Source organism: Balearica regulorum, chromosome 6 (genome assembly GCF_011004875.1).
Source record: "Balearica regulorum gibbericeps isolate bBalReg1 chromosome 6, bBalReg1.pri, whole genome shotgun sequence".
NCBI lineage: Eukaryota > Metazoa > Chordata > Aves > Gruiformes > Gruidae > Balearica > Balearica regulorum.
Genome location: NC_046189.1, coordinates 37,347,914 through 37,369,001, shown reverse-complemented (window position 1 = coordinate 37,369,001; position 21,088 = coordinate 37,347,914). Strand labels below are relative to the sequence as shown.

At 34.7% G+C, this 21,088-nt stretch overlaps 1 protein-coding gene across 1 annotated transcript in view; it reads left to right on the top strand.

The window, feature by feature from the left end:
- The window catches only part of LRP1B (LDL receptor related protein 1B), a 742,991-nt gene that overhangs the window by 623,335 nt on the left and 98,568 nt on the right, over positions 1-21,088 (top strand). The window contains exons 58-60 of the mRNA XM_075757248.1: positions 3,389-3,511; positions 7,180-7,361; positions 10,786-10,985. Coding sequence (XP_075613363.1) covers positions 3,389-3,511; positions 7,180-7,361; positions 10,786-10,985 — 505 coding nt within the window. The remainder of the gene's footprint in view (positions 1-3,388; positions 3,512-7,179; positions 7,362-10,785; positions 10,986-21,088) is intronic.

Below are 21,088 nucleotides of genomic sequence, written 5' to 3'. Positions count from 1 at the left end.
ACTTATAATATTTTAAATTGACTAATTTCTCTGAGTTTGACATGATTAAAGCTCAGGCAGTTGTTTCATCAACCATTCTGAAGAATGAAAATGAAAAATTATGTTATTTGTGATCCTCTTCCATCACAATATATTTTGCGCAATTTGTGTATTTTGGTTTTCAAAAAAAAAAAAAAAAAAACCCAACCCAAAAAACTATTTGGCCATGTATTATTTGGGCTACTTACTGTCATAATCCAAAACTGTTGTGGTTTTTTTTTTTCATTTAGACACACAATTCGAAGATTTACAGTATTACAATACATGAACCTATATTTTTGGCTAAATCTAACTTTTTTACATAATTACTCTAAATTATTGTAGCAGGAAAAAAACTTATTTGAAAACCTACAAAAATAGAAAGTCACCCAGTAAGTACAGAGCTGTCAGTTTAGCAGTTTCTGCTCTGCTGCTATGCTTCACCTAAGTGTAGTTACTTGCCATAGATTAGTGTTCCCAAATATGTTTGAATAAAAACATCTGTTTCCTTGAGTACTAATTAATTGTAGAAAGACTAGAAAAATCAGTTATGCCAGTCAGTAGCGTTAGGCTTTTTGTGACTTCTTGTGTCAGTAAGCTGCGCATCTTAATGTCACAAGAGAGGTGTTCAGGTCTTCACAACAGTAATTACAAAATTAACCATCTTGCATCAAACGCTGACTTTATTTAAGCATAGCAAGCATTGTGTTAAAGGCTGTTCTTCTGAAATCCTTCTGACTATCTCTCATTTACATCTCACTGACTCTCTCCTCTTTTGCTGGTATATCTATTAATAGAAGCCCATGAAAAGAGAGGAGCAACAGTAAATTTCCTTTATGGTTGGTGCCGACAGATTGTCTCAGAGCTTCATCAGACTTGAATTTAATTGACTCCTCTTCAGTACATTAGAGGCCGTGTAGCTCCAGCCATTGGAAAGAATCTGTGTTTTCCATATCACGTTAATTCACTAGTCTGATAAATACCTCTGCTATTGAACGTACTGGTCTTTGATGCTACAAATACGGCATTTTTAAAGGCATCCGGATTTGAAAGCAAAAGGGGGAGCTATACCAGCACAACAGGTGGGCTGTCATCCTCATAAGGACATCTTTTTGTCCTTGTAATGTTACGATGGATCGGCTCTTTCATAGACATCTACCAGATGAAGGCAAATACCAGAGCTGCTCTGGCAAGGAGCAAAACCACCCTTCTCTGTGTATTTGATCTGTGCTTTGCCATTCTAACAGTTGTTCATATAAACTCAGAGTAAAGGAACTGAAAGTAGGAGTTCATTCAGTCTTCTCTGAGTTATGTGCCAACTTTTTCCTCTCTTCTTTTCTTTTTTTTTTTCCCCAAATATACATAAACAGTGCAACTGTTGGAATTGTGTCTCATGTATGTTCTTTGCCTTCCATTTCCTTCACTCCTAGTCATCAAAATCCTTAGTGTTTCCGTAGACAGTGTAGATAGAGTCTTCTTCCTCGTTATTTGTGATATTTACCTGCATTTTTTTAATTGGGGCACCAAGGGGTCTAGGATATCATGTGCTGCGTGTAACAGAAATAAAGAAAACCACAGGTTTGAGATGAGAGACTAATGCAGCTGATGCCATCTGAAAGCTTCCCTGTTCCTTCTAAAAGCAGATTACATGAGAAATGACAACGAGTTATGCTAGGAGGACGTAGAAGTGACATGTAGGTGAGGAAGAGGAGAGACAGAGAACTCTATTGCAGATGTACAGAAATAATTTTACCTGCAGTTGATGTTCTGATAAATATTGAAACTAAACTGACCCAAAATAAAACACTTAAAGACTTGCAGGCAGTCAATTCGCTTTATTAGTCTGGATACATAAGAAACTTTCACAGTATTGTAGAATATGTAGGTATGAGGCTAATTTTACACAAATTATTGACTTTGATTTCTAAAATGATATAAATTTTTGTTAGTTTTTTGTATTCGCCTATTGTCTCCTTTGTTAAGAATTTTGGGTGAGGATTTATCTGTAGATGCATTTATACTAATAGTAGAAAAAGAGACAGGAAAAGTGTTTTGCAGCACAGTTATGACTGGCAGAACTGCAGTTGGTTTTGTTAAAACCCTGTGTGCATGTGTATGTGATTTTTGAAAATGAGAGTGGTCCTCCAACACTATATTGTTTCAGACTTTCTTTAGTGATGGTTTGTGCGGCCTAATCACTCTTTTCCTCTACATTTTGATGAAAAGATAGATTTACAGTATTACGCTGTAGTAGTTGGCAGATAAGCCGTGTATCACTTTCTGTACAGTTAAATATTGTTGTTCTTAGTTGTTTATTTTAGTTGGCTGGTCCAGCACATCCCCTCTACAGCTATGAATTACATTAACAAGGGAGGTTGCTGATCTGCCCGAGTAGAGTGTCATTAGGCTGATAACAATCGATTAAATGATCTTGCAGTTTTAGAAGGCATGTGAACTGCATCCGTTCTTTTTAACACTGCTGCTCCATCTTTGATTGACAACAACATCTTTGTATATTAAAAATAATTGTGATTTCACTACATATCAGAATGTTAAGCAGATTATGGGGCAAGAATAAGAGCCATCATCTGAATAGAATACCTGTCTCTCATATCTGCCTTTTGGGATGAAAAGTCATTATTATATGACTGCTCTTTCCAACATGTAGGCGAACCTCAAATATGAGCACCGCTCCTTCTTACGATGTATTGACTTAGTGACTGGAGCCATAGGAGACTTCCAGATGCCTGCTGGATCTCTAACTTCCACACTTGATGTATATATTACCTCTGTGTGTGCATATATACACACATATCTATATGTACACAGTACCTATAATATAGCATCTAGGAATTAAAAACCTCCTTATTCAGGAATTAAAATTCGTGCTTTTTTGAACATCACAGTTTTGAATTCCTGATTAATTTGTATTAATAATTAAATGTTTTCATTAAGTAAAGATGATAAATTATATGCTATTTCTGAGTTAATTGTTATAAAATTAATGTCTTCTAGTTTGCCAAAGCAATGCCAAACGTAGTAATTAACAGAGAAGTAGAGCAAAAGTTAAAATATTTACTATTAAATTGAAAACTGAAAAACGCAGAGGCTTCATTGAGTCTCATAGGTCATCTGCATTTTTGAAGGGAGATAGTTCTTTGTCACCCTATTATTTCTGTAACAATTTTTATCTTAGTCTGATTGTTTACAAGGAGTGTGTGGAAAAATGAGAGGGGGGCCTTCAAAAATATGCAGTCAGTAAAATAAAGCATCTTGAATATTACATGTAATATATTTTGCGTTCTGAATGCTGTCAAACAGTGTGTGTTCAAACATGAATAAATGGACTTTTTTTTTTTCCTGGTTTTAGGGGCTCAACAATGTGATTGCAATAGACTTTGACTATAGAGAAGAATTCATCTATTGGATTGATTCCAGCAGACCAAATGGCAGTCGCATAAACAGAATGTGTTTAAACGGAAGTGACATCAAGGTAAGTGGGGATTAATAATGTCATTACTAGAATTCACTTTCTTGAGTATTTTGGGAAATGCTCCTTCATGCTTTTAACCCAGATTGTGAGGTTTTGGTATATGTATACAAACACAGCATGAGCTAGTCCTAGTAAAGTTTAATTGTGTTTGTATCTTATTTGAAGTAGCGATAGGGACTAAGAGGACTGTATTTATGAGCTAAATTCCTTATGACTTAACTGACAGTTGACTGAATTGGCAGTTCAGTGTCATTTACAGGACGCCAGAGAAAAAAGACATATAATTAGGTGTAAGCTGTGTAAATACACTGATGTATTATTTCTTCATATACGATTTTCAGGTTTAGTCTCACCTCCACTACACTGATAATGAAAATAACTCAATGTCTTCGCTGAGAATAATCCAGAGTAAAACTTCACTCCTATTTCTACACAGACTATCTGTTTTCCCGCTGTAGTGGACTAAATTCACGAATCCACTATTAGGCACATTTGTTGACTTACATGAACATTTTTTCAGAATATGTGATAAGCAGTCTGGAGTTCCGCTTTGCTTATTCTCTTATGTCTGACCTCAAACAAGGAAAAAAATGAACAGTAACATATCCTATGAATTTTATTCCCTCATTGTACATCAGTATATTACGCAGAGAGAAAAGGTTTTTATTTCTCATTTGCAGCTTAGTACATGGCCTGACACATCCTCAGAGCACACCAACTTTTTGAGGGTTAAGGTTTGGAACTGACTGGCATCATTGAACCTTGTTTCCATCCTTCACACAGAAATAATTGTTCTTAGAGCTCAAAACAAATGTGGACGAGCATAAGTTATGGCACTCTGATTGCATTGGGGTAAAACTAAAATCCAGCATGCACTCAAAAGTTCTTGTGAGTCTCTGCAGGGCTTCTTCCTGCAAAAAGTAGGAGATGGGCAAGTGTGGGGTTCAAAATCCATTAAATCATTGAATCATATTTATTGCCTTTAAACATTTTACAAAGCACCCTATTCAGCTTCTTGTCCATTCTGGATGAATCTGTATTTTGTTCTTTTAGGGAATGTTTGCAGAACTGGGGATGACCCCAGACTTTTTCTTTCTAATATTAAGTATTTCAAGAAGTACAAAGAATTTTTCCAGTCAAAAAGTTGAAATTGCTGGGTGGGAGAATACAAAAGACTACTATTAATTTCTAAATGATGTAATAATAATTACATTTTTTAAGTAAAGGTTTCAGAAATGTGAACAAACATTAGAAGAAAATTACGTTGTGGGCATGGGGAGTATTTCTTTTTTCCTTCATTAATATTTTGCAATTTACAGAATTAGTGTCATCTTGATGGAGATTGTACTCAAAATTGAAAGCAAAAATTGTGAGAATAAGTGCATTTAATTTTCATAAGAAATTTTTTTTTCACTGAAAAACTTTGCCCAGATTTGGCCTCTGAAAGCTAAAATTGTGTGCAAAAATTTATCAAGGATCGTATATTGTAGCTGTCTGATATTCTGTCAGTAATCTTTTATCCAGTGCCAAATGATAACTTTATGTCTCTGACTTAGATTTTAATAGGTCACCATAGCACATATTTCGTAATTGATGTTACAAATAATTAGTTTCCCAATAAACCTGTTTAAATATTTTTTGTTTTGTCATGAAAGAGATTTTTTATGGTTGACAACTTTTTCCCTTGAAGTATGAATTTCTTATTTCCTTCATACTTCTTGGTTTACTATTTACTATAAAATTTATTAGTGTAAATGATACTGTTTGATATATTACCTACAATTTCCCTTTTAGAAGATAGCATCTTTTCAGTGTACCAACTCTAGCTTTCTTGGTCTGGGACACTTGGTGGCATCTCATTTTTCTTCTGCATCTGATCACGTAGGAGATATTTATACAATTGAAGCAACAGTTTTTTCACGTACTTGTGTTGAAGCATTAACACAGTGATTTGTGTATAGTATTGTAGATTCAAATGAAATCCGTTATTGGAAATGCTGTGGTAAACTGGATTGTGTACATTAAATATCACACTGGTGATCTCAATGACTGGAATAAGCTTAAAGTGACCCTCCAAAGGAAAAGTCATCAGAAAAGAGAGACTGATTACTTTGGTTGATGTTTCTAGATAGTGTAGCTAAATTACTATCCAAGTTTGGAGACCTGTCCATTTCTACATGAAATGCCCCATGGTACAGTGCAGCAGTTGCTGCAATTACACATTTATCACATTTATAAAACAGTGAAGCTGGTAGTGCTAGGGTAAAAGTATTTTATTCATATTAAAAAATTGGTGCATGCCTGGATTTAATTTTAAAAAGATTTTATAATGTGATAAGTAATGTAATAACCTGAAAGGGTGCTTTTACATATTCATAACTATAAAATTGATTTAGTGTCTCACAGTATCCCTTTTTATCTTGAAGGCTTTTCAGTCTTCAAATGTAAATAAAATTAAAAACAAAATGTTCAGTTATACATGATTAGGTTTATGTGTAAAGTTTATACTCTATTGCACATGCTTTTAGTGGTGAAGGTGACAATAAATTAGAATGTACACTACCCATTATTACTACTTAAGAAATCTTAAATATTTTGAAGTATTGTTTTCTCTGGTTTTTGGTTTTTTCCTTAAGTTCTAGTTGCACAGACCTAATCAGGACCTAATCAGCAATGGAATAGGTCAGGAAAGAACTTATCAAGAATAGAATTTTTAAGCCTAGATTAAGTTGGACTCTAATGATTGGGAATATTCACATGTCACTCAACACCTAATGTGAGGTACTCCCAGCCAAGCAAGATCGAGTCATACAATCATGATGAGATTCATAATCATGTATATCTAGAGGTGTTTGTTCAAGTCTCAGAATTATTCAAGTCATCAAAAGCTTTGAGAATAACACATCCCTGTAAGTAGAGCGTAGGCTTTCCAGTAGGTCACTAAATTGCTTCTGTCTCTTAGTTTATTCTTTAATAATGTAGTCCTTTTGAAATTTAAGAAATTCTTAGAAAGTTTCATTTTCTTCTGCCATATGAATGTTGGAAATAAAAGCACAGTATTTACTTTCCCACTAGGTAATCTTTTTCTGTTTGCCTGAGTTGGCTGCCCTTATGGTCTATCTGTCATGATGACATATGGCACCACTGTGATATTAAAATGAAATATATGCCAATGTAGACTGGTGAGAGAACTGGTGAGCTAATAAGCAGACATGTTTGAGGGTACGCTGTGGGGAAAGAAGCCTCATCTCCATTCTGTTCTGTGAAAAATAAACAGAACTGTAAAGCGAAAAAAGTATTTTTCTTTTTTTTTTCTTTTTTTTTTTTAATTAAGACAAAAGGAAAATTAGACACTTGAAAAATGAAAGATATAAAATTCTTAAAATTTAGTGCATACTACAGGGAAGTTGGAAATTTCATATTTACTACATCATAGTATTCTCCATTCTCTCTTACTGTAAGGAAAACGTCACATTGTCTTAGTTACTTTAGAAGTGTCATTACTTCAGAAGTGTCATTGTTTAACAGAGAATATTACCTATTTTTCCCACGTTATGTGTCAGGGTATCATATAACCAACTTCTCAATATTCTGGTATTACTAACTCTTGAATTGTTCCTTTTCCCAGTATTTAGATGAATAATTTATGTAAATTTTGCTTTTTCTAGGTGGTCCACAATACAGCTGTTCCTAATGCACTGGCTGTCGATTGGATTGGGAAGAATCTCTATTGGTCTGACACTGAAAAGAGAATTATTGAGGTGTCTAAACTCAATGGCTTATACCCTACCGTCCTTGTGAGCAAGAGAGTGAAGTTTCCTAGAGATCTGTCCTTGGATCCTCAAGCTGGGTATGAAGCAGCCATTTTGCAGTAATTTGTATTTATTCCTAATTTTATATTTCAGTATGTTTTAATAAAAACAGAAGATAGGAAATACTAATTACTTTTTATTATCTAACTTTCAGCTACACTGGATATCCGTAGTCTAAAATGCATTACCAATGTTTACTATATCATCATTACATATTAAATTGGTATAATATAAAGATGAATGCAGGTACTAAACCACATCTTGTTATATTTACTATTCTGTAAATGTTTTCTTTTGGTAGAAGTAAAGCAGATATTTCAAAAAATATCCCTATAGTTTTTGGGTTTTTTTTAGAAGTTTGTCACTAAACAACAAAAATTTCATATTACATGGAGACAATTCTTATGTTTTGTTTCACTTATTCACTGAACTGTTTTGTTAGCATTCTTTTCTGTGTTTAGTAGTTTCAAAAATAATTTAGGCCACTTAATTACCACCTACTGGAAGACTTTTTTCTGAGAGTTTTTACATGTTAATCGAAGAGTGAAAATGTTTAATCCCGCACAATCTGAAGATAGCTTTTGCCTTTTTTTACTCTATAAAATTAAGGGTTTGATTTTTCACACAAGTCTAATAACTGGACTGATTGTTAGGATAGAAAGGATTTATTTTAGGAGACTAAGTTTCTAACTTTAGTTTTCAGAAATCTGAAATTATCAATGTGCTGGAAAAATTTATTGCAACAACATGATAAGAAGGGACAACTGCCTAGTTAGTTTGTTAAGTGGTACCTTTAATTGCTAATTCTATTAATTATTGCATGACTTATTTATATTAATAAGTAAATTGTCTGTGCTTGCATTCTGAATGCAGTTTTGAGCACCACCACCATTTTTGAATTATTGACTGGTGCGAGAGCTATTAGAACCACGGACACTTTTTTTCACAGTTATAGTTTCAAAAGATTGGAGTTTTTCCCATAAAATTACTGTTCTTGAGAAAATTAACCTACTACTATGAATTTTAAAGAGAAAGAAAGAAAGAAAAGTCATCTTTCCATTAACAAATTTATTTAATATCTGATTTTCATGGAATCACAGAATAGTTGAGGTTGGAATGGACCACTGAAGGTCATCTTATCCAACCCCAAGAGATACAAGCACTTTCTAGGTTTTTTCTGTGTGTTTGGGGTTTTTTTAAACAGAAATTTTCTAGTCGTATCTATTTGGTCAAAACCAAATCAGCATTACAGAAACTCACATAAACTATCTAACCACTTCATGCCAGCATCTGGTTTAGATGATAGAAGAAGAAAGATTTTATATTCTTGAAACAGAAAATACATAAAAACAGTGAGGTATTTCCTATTTATGTGACAATATGTATAATGCCACATTGGAGCCATTGGTCACTGGGTCTATATGGCTCAATATGCAGTTAATGCCTCATAAACAGAAGCCTCCTAATTCACCAGGAAACCATCTTCTATATTAAAACTATCCACTAAAACCTCAATGTACATTGAAATTCATTAAAACCTGGGGTATTTAAAACCAAATGTATTGTCTTAAATAACTATTTATGTGGCATGTAATCTTTAAGGAAAATAATGCTTGTGAATAGTAATACTTAAATTATTATCTAGAGTCTGAGTAGATAAAATATAGACTATGGAAAGTTTGCCCTATGTCTTTTCAGATCTGAATTCCGTATGTAATGCTTTCTGTTTTGTGGAACATTAGGATATAGCTGCATAAATTGGATGAATAAAGCTATTGTAGTGTCTTATAACACTCATATAGGATCATGGCCAATTAATGATTCTTTTCCATTTCTAAATCCTAAGGCTCAAGTAATTACCTCAAGTATCAGTGACAGGAGAAAAAAGTTGACTCTACCTAAACAAAGAAAAGCAGTGTATTTCCTAGCTAAGAAATGTAACCTGTCTACTTTACTATTTTTAAGAGAAAAGCCATTTTCTACCAGTCCTTAGAACTAGCATTGAATTTTTTTTGTAACTGTACCTTTCTTCCCTGTAAGATTTGGCAGGGAAAATGTAGACATTTGTTAAATGTATTCAAGATACCAGTACATGGTATCTCTCCCTGGTTGTCTGGACATCCAGGATACATTCATTGTGTATGCAAAAATCAACTCTACAAAGTTTGTACAGAGAGTCCCAGTCTTCCAGGAAGTTTTAGATGTACACAGGCATAATAAACTTATTGTGCTCCTGCTCAGTGCAAAGTATGTGTACAGACTTAGCTTTCTGAGGCCAAGCTCTTTTTTTTCTTAAATAACTATATTTGTTTGGTTTAATATGGAAAGCTGCTGGGGAAAAAACTGTATGTTTGCATTTCGAATTCGTTGTTTGAAATAATAGTATTAATTGTATTTTTTTTGTTTTCTCACAAATGAGAAATGCTAAATCAACTATGTTGCTGATGCCATACAATAGTAATGGTGTTTCCAAAGAAAACGTTTTCTGTTGTAGTCAGTGAAGAAAGTTCTCTTTCTCTACTGCTTACGTGGAGCAGGGTCAGTGCCAGCCTAACGCACCTGTGGTTTGTAGGATACCTGTGCCTGTTCTTAGGGCCACCATTTTCTCCCGCACACAAATACTATTCCAGGTGGCTATTAAGAACGTGAGCTGCATCTGGATTTTTGAGAGCCTGTCCAAAACCTGTAGAGTCAAGTCATATCAGCTTCCCAGATGGCAGGATCTGTCCTGAGGTTCTAAATAATGGCATACAACAGTAGCAACATGCATCCATGTCCAAATAATATTTTTTCTTTATTAAAAAAAAAAAAACCACACAAAAAAACCCCACAACCCCCCCCCTTAGAAAAAACAAACCATAAAAAAACATGTTCTATATTGTGGGTAAATAGCGTATTGAGGAGAAAATTGCCACTCAACTCTCCAACAGGCTTTCTCAGTGCTTCACCTATTTTTAAGCCCTTTATGTGAGAACATGTTTTGGAAGTAGTACTTCTTGAAGTAAAATAATTTGTATCATATTGCTATTAACATCAGCCCAAGGTTTTGTAATATGTATTAAGAAAAAAGTAACTGTAATACAATATTTGTTTTAAGTTTAGTAGTGATGCCATTTTTGTGGATATGAGATTCACCAAGTCCGATTGGGTGGTACTTCAAATTCTAAGGTATCAAGACTAAGCAATTTAAATACCCGTTTTACTAGTCCATAATTAATTTGATGAAATCACATCTAACGTGGGATTCTGCTATTCAAACCCTTTACATTTAGCACACTTACTTACAGACAAGTCTAGAAAACTTCAAGAATCTATTTGAAAAATGGAACCATGATAGAACAACTACTGATTTATTCGTGAGATCAACTAAATTAATTTAATTATTTAATTTAATCAATTAATTGTTTATTGTTATTATTTTTGCATCTCTAAATGAAGCAGCTGTTGTATTTTGGTTTATAGATACTTGTACTGGATTGATTGCTGTGAATATCCTCACATTGGCCGTGTTGGTATGGATGGCTCCAGTCAAACAGTTGTCATAGAAACACAGATATCTAGACCTATGGCTCTTACAATAGATTATGTCAACCATAGACTGTATTGGGCTGATGAAAATCATATTGAGTTTTCTGACATGGATGGATCTCACAGACATAAAGGTTGGTCAACAGCTTTTTTGGCGTTTCTTTTTGTTTGGTTTTGGGGGGTTTTTTTGATAATTTTTAAATTGAAGATGTTGTGCATGCTATGTATGATTATGTAAAAACTGTACTTTAAAATATTTTTGCAACCCTTTTTGATACATTTTTTTCCTTTTAATCAATATTTTAAAAGTTGCTTTTCATATTCCTTCTCTGTTACGCGTATGAATAATTTTTAAACATGCAGTAATACACGTCCATGGAAAAAATGTCAAATGAAAACAGAAACGCCAGGAACATACTCAGCAATCAGAGGCTGCCCTGTCAATTCTGTTCTCTAGTGCATATTTGCAACGCATGTTTTAGACCAAGTTACACAGCCAGTGTAATTTGGCTGTTAAAAGTGGAAGGGATACGTACTGTGTGCCTTTTCTCCAGCCTGTGAAAGCCTGGAAATGCCCGTTAGTCTGCTCAGCACGAGTCAATAAGGAGACCAGTATTGCAACTGTAATTCGGGGCTTTCTTGCTAGATGGATAAAATAATAACTTTTGAAATACTTATGTAATGAAGTAATCTTTATCCCTGCGTTCTGCTTCTCACCTGACACATAATTAAAAAGCTAGTATCTTTTATCTATAATTAAAAAAACAAAATTTGCACTATGATGAATAGTTCTCATATTCCAAATGGTACAATTAAAGATCTTTTGCTTTAATTCAAATAAATGAAATACTCAGTATTGGTGTGTTGGGGGTTTTGGGGGGTTTTGGTTGTTGGGGTTTTTTGAGATGAAACAGTGTTATTTGAACTCCCTTCCACAAGCTTTACCCAAACCTCAGAATTGCTGCTGCCCTGGTAAAGCTTCATGCATTTGGGCTTTTTTTGGCTTTTATCTCATACTGGGTACCTCCAGGTTTTCTCCAAACCAGAGTTCATGAAATAACTACTTTATTTTCAGATTGAGGCTTTGCTGTGAAATCAATCAAACAAACAAAAATGTTCCAGCTCTTCTATTTGTGAATAGTAAGTTATAAATAGGTAATGAACAGTTCAATGACAGTCGCTTGAGATGGTAGACTGGAGAGACTACAGCAATAGCTATGAGAGCTGTAAAAATTCCCATTAATCTCAGCATTAACTTCCACGGTTTCTGTAACGAACACCGGACAGTCGTAACCTGCTCACCTAGGCAGTACTTGCCCAGACATAGCCCCGAGTGCCAGCTGGATTCCTGCTGACAATCCATTTTTCTGACAGATGAAGCAAAGCTCCGTACTGCTTTTGATGTTATTCCCTGTGCTGCTATCCTGCTATTTTGTTCTCATACGATTATCCTCTTACTCTTCTTTCTGGATCTTTGAAAGGAAAAAGGTAAATAATGGCCGGTGTTGTCTCTCTTGGCCCTAACCTGCCTGCAGTGGTCAAACCTTTCTCAATTTTCTCTTTCATTCTGAAAGTTTCAGAATTTTCCTTTCTCAGAAAAGATCCTCCTGTCACTAAATTTCAGAAGATATCTTCAAAATTCCAGTCATGCTGTCTTTGGTGTTCATTGCCTTGGTCTCCAGCCTGTGGATTTCTCTTGCCCAAGTGGGTAACATCAGATGCAAATGCTTTTATATTCGCGGAGTTAATGTCTTCCCCAAGGATATGTGAACCTAGAGGAAAAAGAAATTTGTCACTAAGCCACAGCTGGTCCCAGTGAAGAACAGTGTTTCGTACAACAAATTCTCTTTCTCCTTCAACAGAGCACCACCACTGCTATTTTTAGACAGCTTGAGTGTGTTCATGACTGTTTAAGGAGCATGTCTGATTCTCGAGGTATCACAGTGAAAGTGTTAGAAGTCACATATCACTGGATATTCTGTAGCCTTTTGTGCCTGATATTTTTACCATTTAAATTTGTGAATGGAAAATTATAAAACTTTGGTACCAGTTCAGTACCTGAGGCAAGCTTCAAAAGTGACAGTGATTTTGTGTAAATCTGATAGCACGCTACTTTTGAGGACATGGCTGTTTTAAGTACAGATGATATATAAATATTCAAGCAATAAAAACATGCTTTAGCAGAAAGATCCTGAGGTATTTAAATTATGCAGGAGGATGATTTTTTCCTTAGCTAATGCTGTTTGTCACTTTCTGTTGTCAAGATCTTCACTCAAAATGTGATTATCAAACCAAAATCAAGTTGTAGAAAAGTTTCTGTGGATTTAACAAAGAAATGATAGAATTCTTGGTGTCTGAAATAAATGAAACATGCCTGTAGGTGCTCCAAAGGGTGCTTTGAGAATTTTGCAAAGCTCCCTCATAATTTGTCTTTAATCAGTAGCTTTTCCTTTCCTTCCCTTCCCCCATCTCCTGGAACAAACTACCAAATAAATTTTGCATGTCTTTATGTTTCAGCACAAGACTAGAAATATTTCTGGAAGATAAAATTTAACCATTGCAAATTAATTGTCTTAATAAGGGAAACTCAGGGAGATTCAGTGGTTGGGGTTTAGAGGAAGTTAAACTGTGATCCTTCCTGGCTTTCAGGTGTAAGAAACTGTAATCCGTGTTGATAAGCTCTTAAATAAGAAAGATCAGTTTCATATCTTGTGATAACTGTTTCTTGAAAACGTATTATTCACATGGATCTCATGGTCCATTTTCCTTTGTCATTTTGAGACACTTTGTATTGTCAAAGTTAACTAAGGGTTGGTTGCGTTTATCCTTTGTGTTTTCAAACGGAGAAGAATAAAGGCACAGATACAATGACCATAAAATACATACTCATGGAGCAGAGGAAGAAGTCTAAATGGCAATCATGTGTGTGATGCAATTTGAAGTGCTAGTTTTCATAAGCTAAGTGTGTTTTCATCTATTTCTGTGACCTTTGAGGATAAGGCTAGCTTGCTGTGGGTTTTTTTCTGAGAATATGTTTTTTTGGATCTTAAATTGCCTACTACAAAAATGCATCAGAAAATGCCACAGAGATTTAACAAGACCCAGCAAATAAGTATCTTGTCAGAATGGGTGGATCTTATATCATAAAGAGATATTATTATATGAGATAGACTGTGTGTTCTGTGCTCTGCGCTAGATACTTCTTGAGGACAAACAGAACAATCTTAAGGTAATTATTGACATGCTGTATGTTAAACCAAGGAGCTTTTATTCCATGCAATGGGAGTTTTTATGTATTTTAGAAATTTAGATCTTGGTGTTAACACTTTTTGCAACAAGTATTTTTTTTTCTGTCTTTCTTATGCTTTTCTCTTGTAAAATTCCTCTGCATTTCAATAGAGAAATGGGCTTTTATAATTGTCAAGAGAGTCCTAGTAAGAACTTTGAAAACATCCTAACTAGGCCAGAAATATTACAGTACTTGAGAGCTGCTCTTGGCGCTAGGGGCAGCAATGACCTTGCTTATCTATTTGAAGTTTAATGCTTGATTATGTAAACTGTCTTTACGGCTTAGGCAATTTAACACTGCCGCATTCACAAATGTTATGCGCAGTAAATGATTAAGCAAGCATTGAAGCACTAATCTGGCTAAGCACTAAGCTGGTTTACTTCTGTGAGCTTTAAAAAAACCCCAAACAACATCATTTAAGAATTTGTTAGACTTAGCTGCTTTTATTTCCAACTGCCCAGAGGAGATGCAAGCTTCACAGTTCCCTAGGTATGTGATTGCCTCATGCAGGTTTTCCTATCCTTGAGAGCTCTTAAAACCCAGAAGTGCCTACCATTTTCTCATTTCACTCTGAATATGAGAATTTTACCATGATGAAACTATAAAAGTGGAATCCGATAGTCCAGTTTAGGAACTACAGAAGCTTCTCTGAGCTGAGATTAGTCCTTAACTGTGTCAAGTTCTTTGATGATCTATAATGTAAAAACAAAAGTTGAGCACTTTGTTGCTTCATCTTACAGGGGCATGAAAATTAAACAATGAAAAAGTATTGAACCTTAAGTGAATTGAGTATTCACAAATTACTTCTTTAGCTGTAATATATTTGACAGAGAGAAACTTTCCTGTGGTTTCCTATAGATTTCCCAATATCTCAATTTGAAAAAAACCTTTTCTTCAGAATTGGCTTCTGCGTGTTTACAAACTTCAGAATTGTTGTACATGTATGCAAGTTTTAAAGTATCAAGTATAAGGGGTTTTGGAGATTATAATCTTTTTTTTCAATTTTAGCCCTGTAATTTCAAAAATCGCTAATTGTAAGGGGTTTTTACTTAGAAAGTGAGTATTTGTGTCTGACTTCTGCCATCAGAATTTTATAAAAGAGTAAATCCAGTTATTTATGAAACTGTCCTAATGTAAAAGTAATCTAAGAGATTACAGAAACCAATTCCTTCAAGATTTATACTGCAGTTTTCATAGGTCAAAAATTAGAGAAGTCTAAAAAGAGGGTTTCTCACATCAGATGGTGAGTGACATAAATGGTAGTTCTGATATTGCAACAATTTTTTCCCAACTTTTGAGGAGTCTATAGAATTGCTCATTATAGTCACATCTGATAGTACAAACTGATGATTGCTTTGCCCCCACTGTTGCATTCTACATTCAGTTTTCATAATTGTTCAGATACAATTCTCCAATTAATATATCTTCCTAAATCTGATTATTTTATTTTATTGTATTCTATCTCTTTTAAAGGATAATATGCAGGAAAAATACACAGAGTCACCTATATTAAAGGCAATTCACACAGTTACATTACTCTAAGGTTCCACAGTCTCCAGTTTATGGAGCCCAGTTTATGAAGATTGCCAACAGGTTGGTTTCTGTATCTTCCACTGTTCCTGTGATATGTCCAAATTTGATTAGATTATAAACCTCTGAAAATAATTCTTCTACATGATCATTACAAACTTGGCAGACATTCACTGGTAAAGTCTATGAAGTTTCCATATGAGCTGGACGTGCTCCATCACAAATTTTAAGGGACAGGCATTATTTTCCATGCAGTTGTTCCTGTCAGAAAGCAACCAGAACAGAGAACATAAAAATACAGTTTTTCTTGTGTCACAGTGTCTCCCCCTGTTTGTATCAAAGCAAACAAAAATGGAAGGTAAGAGGTGGCCTCCCGTTTTTGATGACAAAAGTTGCAGTGCGTTGAACAGCTCCTGTAGTTGTGGTAGAAGACAAAGGAGATAAACCAAAGGGGCTGAGCACTTTATGTACTCATAGTTGGATGATGGCAGGAGATAATCTGGGCAGGAGCATGGAGAGGCAAAGATGAAGGAAGGAATAGCTTGAGACAGAGTGGGGATGAATATTGAAACCAGCGGCAAGACACAGGTCTAAGGCGTAGGGGCTGCTGGGCTCGTAAATGGTCTCTATAAAATTGAAAATGACTTAAAAGATCTTTGAAACTCTTTAGCGCAGTATGAGTAATTCTACTTGAATAGTGACTTGTATATGTTTGAGAATAACTTAATCACTGCTGTGACAGCGTGCTACTCTGTACAGCTGCGGAGTAACTGACATATAAACAACTGCTCACAGTGAAATTAAAAAGGCAAACCCCCCCATTTTTACGTGAGACAATAAAATACTTCAGATTTGATCAACTGATTTTATAGGCAGATTTTCAAAATTTATTCATCTCTTCTGATGGTATCATAAGTCATATGTAATAGTCAGCTTTAATACTACAGATACATTTGTGCCTTAAGATGTTTAGATTAAATTTTAAGCCCAAATGTCCTGCTTCTTTTGTGATAGCAGTTTTGGGACATATAAGAATTTTTGTGTGAGATTAGTATACGGAGATAATCTCAGTTTTCACTATTTCGATTACATTTTTTGACTGGCCAAATATCTTACCACTTAATGCTAGGATTTGTACCTTCCATACTTAACCCGGTATACATGTGTGATGTATGTATTACATTTACAGAGACAAGTATGTATGCATGCGAATGTTGTTATTGAAAATGTCAGTAATATCATCCTAAAAGTGTATATTTTTTTTCTTTTCTGTGAAACATGGCTTCAGTTACTGGAATTAATGTGTATACTATATGAAAAACGTGTTTTCTGTTTATTGAGTTTGACAGGTTTGGTTTTTTGAACAAAGTGTCAATTTAGTAAAACTAGTAGTGATTATAAAACATCCATCTTTTAAAAAAATTAGTGTTTTAATGTAATATACTTAAATTTAATTACATCTATCAAATTACATACTTTTTCACAAGCTTAATAGACATAATCTTATTGTCATTATTCATTATTAATTTCATTGTCTAAGCACTTCAAATCCTTTATCAAAAGGAGCAAGTACCAAGAGTAGGTACTATACAGAAATAAAAAAACATTGTGACACAGTAAACGTTTTTTTACAAGCTGAATGTAAAATGAGGCAGAAATGGATATAAGGGAGTTCAAATGGAAAAGAGGATAGTATGGGCCAGTAGTTTCAGCAGGAGAGAGGGTCAACAATTTCCAAGTTTATTTGATTTTGTAGGTATAACAGCTATTTTCTTATTAAGTGTTGTTCTTCCTTGATGCACTTTCTCTTTGGAAGATGCTTAATTCTTCATAAGATTTTTATCACCAGTTCCGTTTGGATCAAGATGTTAGCAGGCTTTTTATTTTTATTTTTTCCTTAACAACAATTAATTACCTTTAGCAGTTACTTACCAGCACTGGAACTCTAGCTAGGTGAATGCATTTTTGGGAGGAGCATGGCAGGAGCTTTCACCCCTTCTCCTCTTGTAGACTCTGCACAAGGGCATGGCAAGGTTGCAACCCCTTCTTTCTGCAAAGGGAAGGGGCAGATCTCTTTCCAGCTTGGAAATGAAGTGTTCAGGCAGCTTCAGCTTGAACAGGAGCCGAACACCAAAGAAAATCTAACCTTGGTGGACACGATAGAGTACAGATATTTTTGTAGTCTTTATTGGTTGGAAGAAGTAAGCATTTGTGCTTTTTAAGGACACTTTTTCTGGAGACATGGATTTTACCAGCTGACAATGAGACTGGTTTTTAAAGTTCATTTTAGTTAGAGTATTTGCTTTTACTCTTGGAAATTTTTGTGTTTCAGTAAGAGTTGAGTGAGACTGGGCTTCATTTCTTCTGTATGGCTTCTTTGGTAAGCATATTTTGTAGTTAAGGAATCCTAGATGGCATGATTTTCACCTGAAATCACATGAACATATTTTATGCTTCAGGAGAGGTACGCAGAAAATATAAGGGAAACTGAGTTCACACAAGAGAGCAGTAGACATTTTTATCACAGATATGACTTACAGCATATACGTTAATATAAATTAGTACAAAATTCAAGAGAGAGAGACAGACAGACATACATTTTAAGTCTGTGCATGCTTCTCATATGTCTACATAATCATATTCCCTCTGACGGAGATATGTCGCTCTTCTTTTCCTTAAGTTCATGAAGCACTTTATCTCCCTTTAGTATGTTATGTATTGTAATTTTTGTTTGTGTTCAAGTAGCTAATAATTTTTATTTTCCACTGCTTCCGACCCGTTGCAAGACTCACCTTTTTTCCCTTTTACTACCCATCTTTATTTCGTCCTCCTATTTTCTGCAGCTTTCTGTCAGACCTGTGTGTTGCTCCTCTTTTCTGCCTTCTCTCTCTCTTACCGCTTTTCTCATATTCTTGTTGTCTGGTCAAGCACGGTTTGGGGTTAGCATTTGGTGTAAGAGAATCCATGATTTATGTACAAAGTAAAACCCCAGCAGAGAACTAGAGGTGGCAGTAGAAGGCCTGTTAGAAAAGGGAGGATTGCAAGGGACTCGCCCATCTCTGGTAGGAGGAGGCTGTGGTAGGAAAAGGAATCACAAAAGCAAATTTCAGGTGCAGTTTTTCCTCAGAAATTACTTAGGATGGTGATTTTGCATTCTGTGGGGTTTGTCCCTCATAATTGTTGAGTAAGTTGTTGGATATGCCCGCATAATGCATTTGATTACACAAATAAGAAGAGCAAGGTCTTGAAAATCAAAGTAAGTATCAGCATGAATTAGTAAGATTCTGTTGCTGGCATGAAGTAAAGCATTTTTTACTCGTCTATGATACATAGTACATGTTGCAGTATATGAAAACTGGCATATATGTTCTGAGATATACTATATCATAAGATGTAAGAAATTTGACTCACCAAAATAACTATTTGGGACTCAGTGGAAGCAGTCAGCTGAGTAATACTGTTCAGGCAAGGCTTTATGAAAGGGGCTAAAGGCGCTTCTCACCTCTTCCCTCGTGCCATAGCAGCTGCCCGTTGTGCCCATCCCTGATGGTGGAGTCCGAGTCCTGCGGTGGTTGGACAGTTATCCCTTTTCTCATTGAAGTGGCTGCAGCTATAGTTGCTGAGATTTCTTCATCTGAGAGAAAAGTAATATGCATGGGTCACAAGAGGTTAAGGATTTCATGTTCTAACAATGAGGGGGAAAAAAGCATGTATAGTAAGTACTGGTCTAGTAAAATACAGACTGCTAGAGCTGAACTCAGTGGGTTATTGGTCTGCAGGTGGGGTGTTTTATTAGTTATTCTTGCTGAGTGTTTTAAGATATGGATTGGGCTTCAGTTCAACCAATTTTTGAAGCTTTCAGAGAGGCTATAGGGTGACATTGTTATGAAAAACCTTAAAAGAAAAAAAAAAATCTATTGAATGCATAGGTAATTCTGGGAAGTAATTAATAGCAAGTGAGTGCAATTCTCATGGCTGTGTGTTAAAATATGATTATTTACATTCTCCATGAATTCGCTGGTGGAGATCTGACCCTTATGTTGGTGTGATGTATTTTTTTTGTTTAATAGAATATGTTACTTTCCTACTAATGGATTGTAAAATAGACATCTTGATTAAATGTTTTCAAATAGGTGATGCAGGGGAAGCAGAGCTACTTATCAGTTGTGACTAACCTGGTTTTACTTTGAATTTGCAGAAAGTACTCCATTTTCACAGTGCTTGCCAAAGAAAGGAGAGCAATTAGTCTTGCTTTCCTTGTTTAAAACTGTGATTCACACCATAATGTATGCTGTGAGGTTAGTAATTAGTATTGCAACATATAACTAATGTATGTCATTTATGAAGAGGTAGATCAGTAATGCAGCTAAGGTTCTCTTGAAGAGACTGAAGAAAGGAAGTGGGTGTTTTTTCTACTACATACATTTATGGTAAATCAGTAGCTGTCACTGCCTGAAATTTTGGAAGGTTTCAGCACTGATGTCCTCAAAGGCAAAGAATAAAGAGCATGAGAGACTATTTTACTGTTTCATCAGAAAATAAGATGTAAAAATTCCCTCATAGTTTTGTGTTCATTTTTTTTGGTCATTCATAGTTGATGTGAACTGTAGATTTTATAACCTGTTACATGTCAACAGTTCTGATGTTCCAATCCTTGTAATTTACTAAAAGTTAAAGAAAAATAATATTCAGCTATGATAGAACTATTCCTCAAACAGTGAAGTAAATCAGAATCAGCTGCTATTGAATGCCTGTTTTCAGTGACTTCTCTCAGTCTTTACAAATGTATCAACTGGAAGAAAAGACATTGAGTTTTATGGTCAAATTAGAAGAATATTTATAGAATTTTTATACTTATGTAATTATTTTTAATTCTTATCTTATAAGAATTTTTATAAGAAATAGTTGCATCCATTGGTACTGTGTGTTTTACTTTACATATATTTTCATTTACATTTAATTATTTGTACTGTTTTATTTAACACAGTTCATTCCTTGCTTCTTTTGATTGATTTTTTTTTAAAAATAACTTTCTCTAAGTTTCATAGTCACAACAGAATACCTGTGTCTTTTACAGCTACAAACAGTACAAGATTCTGAAAGAATTTGATCAAGATGGTGTTGAACACAGCTTAATGAAAAGTTGACTTTAATACAGAAACCCATTAAAATTATAAAGTTACTCATAAATCAGAAATAGGGGCAGGACAAACTACAACCCTAATCTGCAAGTGTTTAAACCATTGAAAGTGAGGTAATAATGCAAAATTCGTTTTTTAGTAACAGATACACTTCATCATAATTCTTTTGAAGAACATAAAAAAGAGAGTATAATATTTTACATTGCATTTGATATTGTGGTTTTGCTTTTAAGATAATTGGAAGCTTTAAGCTTCTAAACCTATTGCTTAGAGAATC